Source organism: Lycium barbarum, chromosome 2 (assembly GCF_019175385.1).
Source record: "Lycium barbarum isolate Lr01 chromosome 2, ASM1917538v2, whole genome shotgun sequence".
NCBI classification, from domain to species: domain Eukaryota; kingdom Viridiplantae; phylum Streptophyta; class Magnoliopsida; order Solanales; family Solanaceae; genus Lycium; species Lycium barbarum.
In genome coordinates this window covers 128,008,874-128,011,845 of record NC_083338.1, presented here as the reverse complement: position 1 = coordinate 128,011,845, position 2,972 = coordinate 128,008,874, and the positions used below count along the sequence as shown (strand labels likewise).

Here is a 2,972-nt window from a genome sequence, read left to right as displayed (position 1 = left end):
AATCTCTTAAATTAATTAACGGATAAATGTGCCGAATATATACAATTAGTTGATCTCTCAATTTTAGTCTAAAGTTGGTTGTTCATAACACATGCTTCATGCTCAAATATCTACTATAAGAAATAGAGTAACTAATTATAATGTTTACTCTAGCAGAGTCTAGGAGCACTTTTAGTAATTGTCACATCTAAAGAGTCTGTCCCCGTCATTCATATCTTATACGGAGTAAATGTTTCAAAATTCCCTTCCTCCCCTTGTTCCTTTTCCAACCAAAGAAACTAAAAAGAAGATGACTAGTCAGTCAAAACTTCCATTTAATCTTTTTAGATCTTCCAACGTCGGTATTTTGTAACTTCATGCAAAACTAAATTATGCCAAGAGAAAATTCGATTTATCAAGTTAATCTGATTTAGTTTTTAATTAGGTGGTACAATTTTTTGAATACCCAGTTAGAGAATGGAGTAAAGTGACAAACAAAAAAGGATATAGCATGTTGGGCCCAATTGGGTGGAGGAAGTCCATAAATTTTGGACCCTACGTGTTTACACTTTACACCAATATAGATGACAACGAGATTATCTTTCATACGATTTATAGCAGGTAATTAAATTCTACTAGATATCTTTAAGTTTGCTTTTGCGTATATGTTCTGTGCAGATTAACTACTGTTAAATATGGTCACACGGTGTATTTTTGATAATCAATTCTTACTTTTTAAATTTAAATTTGACAAATGTTTTGATATGTTAGCGGAAAAATTCTTTTTCCTCAACCGTGAAGTAATTGACGTCCATCGTTGACTTGGGCATCACCCCTCAATAAAAAGGAGGAAACGCTAACAAGAAGATTTTACACTTATAATACAATTAGGAAACAAACTACTTCAACTGTATAATATTAATAAATTACAGAAGATGAGCTATATTTATTTGCACCAAAATATCATTACACTCAGAATGTAGCTAGCTTTGGGCTACCCTATTCCTATACGAAACAACAACGCAAGCACCAATACCTAAACTAATAATTAAAAAAAATATTAGTACATAAAAATAAGGCACTGTGTTTGTCCTGGTATGACTAACAGTAGGTTCGCCGGAGTATGTCGATGGAAGATAAGGTAGTGAAGGAGTTGACGAAGGTACATATTTTCCTTTGTATTTAACGATAGCTGTGGTTGTCGTGTTATGATCATAGTCCATGTTAATGTAACTGGAATATTCTCTAGCAGCCATATAATAGTAGTCCGGCTGTTGGTTGGCCTCCAAAATGCAATCGATTGAATGTTGTGTCTTTATCTCTACATAGTCCACCATTGAACTCATTGGCTTTGTATGCCATCCATTTATTCCAACTATCGTTAACTTGTGATCTGCAATCCCAAAGACAAGAGTTTTGCCCACTGCAGCATTTATTAGTCGCAGTAGATAATTCTTCCCTGTCTCAACTTCAATCTTGAAAGTTTCTGTGAGATAAAACATAGCTATCAATTAATATTGTATTCCAATACCATAAAAAAAAGTGAAGGATCAAATGAACAATAAATGCTATACTATCAACTACCAAACAGAAAAGGAAAGACGTGCATGTAGAATCTTTTTCTTTGGTTTTCGAATTCACAGAATTTTTATGTAAAAAAATTTATAAGAGAAATCAATTAGTATTATATTGATTTCAACGATTAGTATCAGTGGTTAAATTCCTACCATTATTTGAGCAAGGATAAAGATCTCCCAGCTGACCGTTAATGGTGAAAGCATCGGAATTAGGAAGCTTGCCATCAGAGGCAATATATTCCGATATAATCTCATGAACATCTCGCTTCCACCACTGGCCTGTGAGTATCAAACAAAATGAAAATACGTTAAATAAAGCACTTGGACGTGTATGCAAGAAATTAAATACTACTAGTACGATTTAAACAAAATTAATTTATATTGATTTTTTGGAATTAATACCTAGAATGATTGGAATTTCTTCGTAAGGCTTTGGAAAAGGATATGGAGTTCCGGGCTTGGGATAAACGATCAGGGCACCGTGAACTGTGGCACTTTGCCACATATCTTTTGCATGCCACCACAATGTACCATCTACATCTTCAGATAATGTAATCTTTTTCCTAATTGAAGTGCCTGCTTCAATTAATTAACCATTGATATGTTGTATGATGCGGGTCTAATCTCAGGTGCCTGCCTCCACGCCTGCGTATCATTGAACATAACTAAAATTAGTATTGAGTCACGTACGTGTAGAGAGAAGAAAAAGAAGTTTAATTAGTAATATATACACTCACCATGAAATGGTAATGTTGTTTTTGCCTTTATTCTCAACATCTACGACCACGGTTTCTCCCCCATGAGCGTATATCATTGGTCCCGGGAATTGCTTGTTGACGGTGAGAATATTCTTTGATATGCAAAGCCTCTCGAAAGAATCTTCCTCAACCTGCATGTCATGCACGCAATATTAGTCACACAAAAAATAAAATCTAATTTTGAAAAAAAATTAAATGAAGATATTGTAAAATATTACTAATACCATAAAGTGATGGGAAAACTGTGCTGCTGAGGTTGTCGTAGTTTGAAGAACGCAATCGAGAAATATTATCAACACAATAAACTATTTTATAAGTTGTATCGCTTCAGCCATCATTTTCTATATCAGTGTGATAGAAAAAACTAGAGAGAGAGTTTGATGTATATAACAGTAACAGGGATTTGTATTGATTGAAAATAACCAAGTTACAACTGAAATTCTAATTAAATTACTGATAGATTTGAAAGGTTTACTCTTTTCTGTGTGAGAGCATGAGACCAAGCCAACGCCTTTATAGATACAAACAAAAGTCCTTTTTTGACACCCTTTCGACTATCGTAACCCATCAGCTAAAAAAGGGGCTCTGGAAAACTTTCCTAAAATGGATATATTCATAATGGAGTATTCGTTTTTCGTTTTATGTCAATTTCACACTC

General features: G+C 33.9%; 1 protein-coding gene across 1 annotated transcript; it reads right to left on the bottom strand.

The window, feature by feature from the left end:
- Positions 1-904: 904 nt before the first annotated feature.
- On the bottom strand, positions 905-2,764 carry LOC132622113 (laccase-14-like). The gene is made up of 5 exons (XM_060336648.1): positions 2,539-2,764; positions 2,294-2,445; positions 1,959-2,201; positions 1,707-1,835; positions 905-1,465 (listed from the first exon to the last, which is right to left on the bottom strand). Exons 3-5 carry the CDS (start codon positions 2,059-2,061, stop codon positions 963-965), a joined length of 735 nt encoding a protein of 244 aa, XP_060192631.1. The 5' UTR covers positions 2,062-2,201; positions 2,294-2,445; positions 2,539-2,764; the 3' UTR covers positions 905-962.
- Positions 2,765-2,972: the final 208 nt, after the last annotated feature.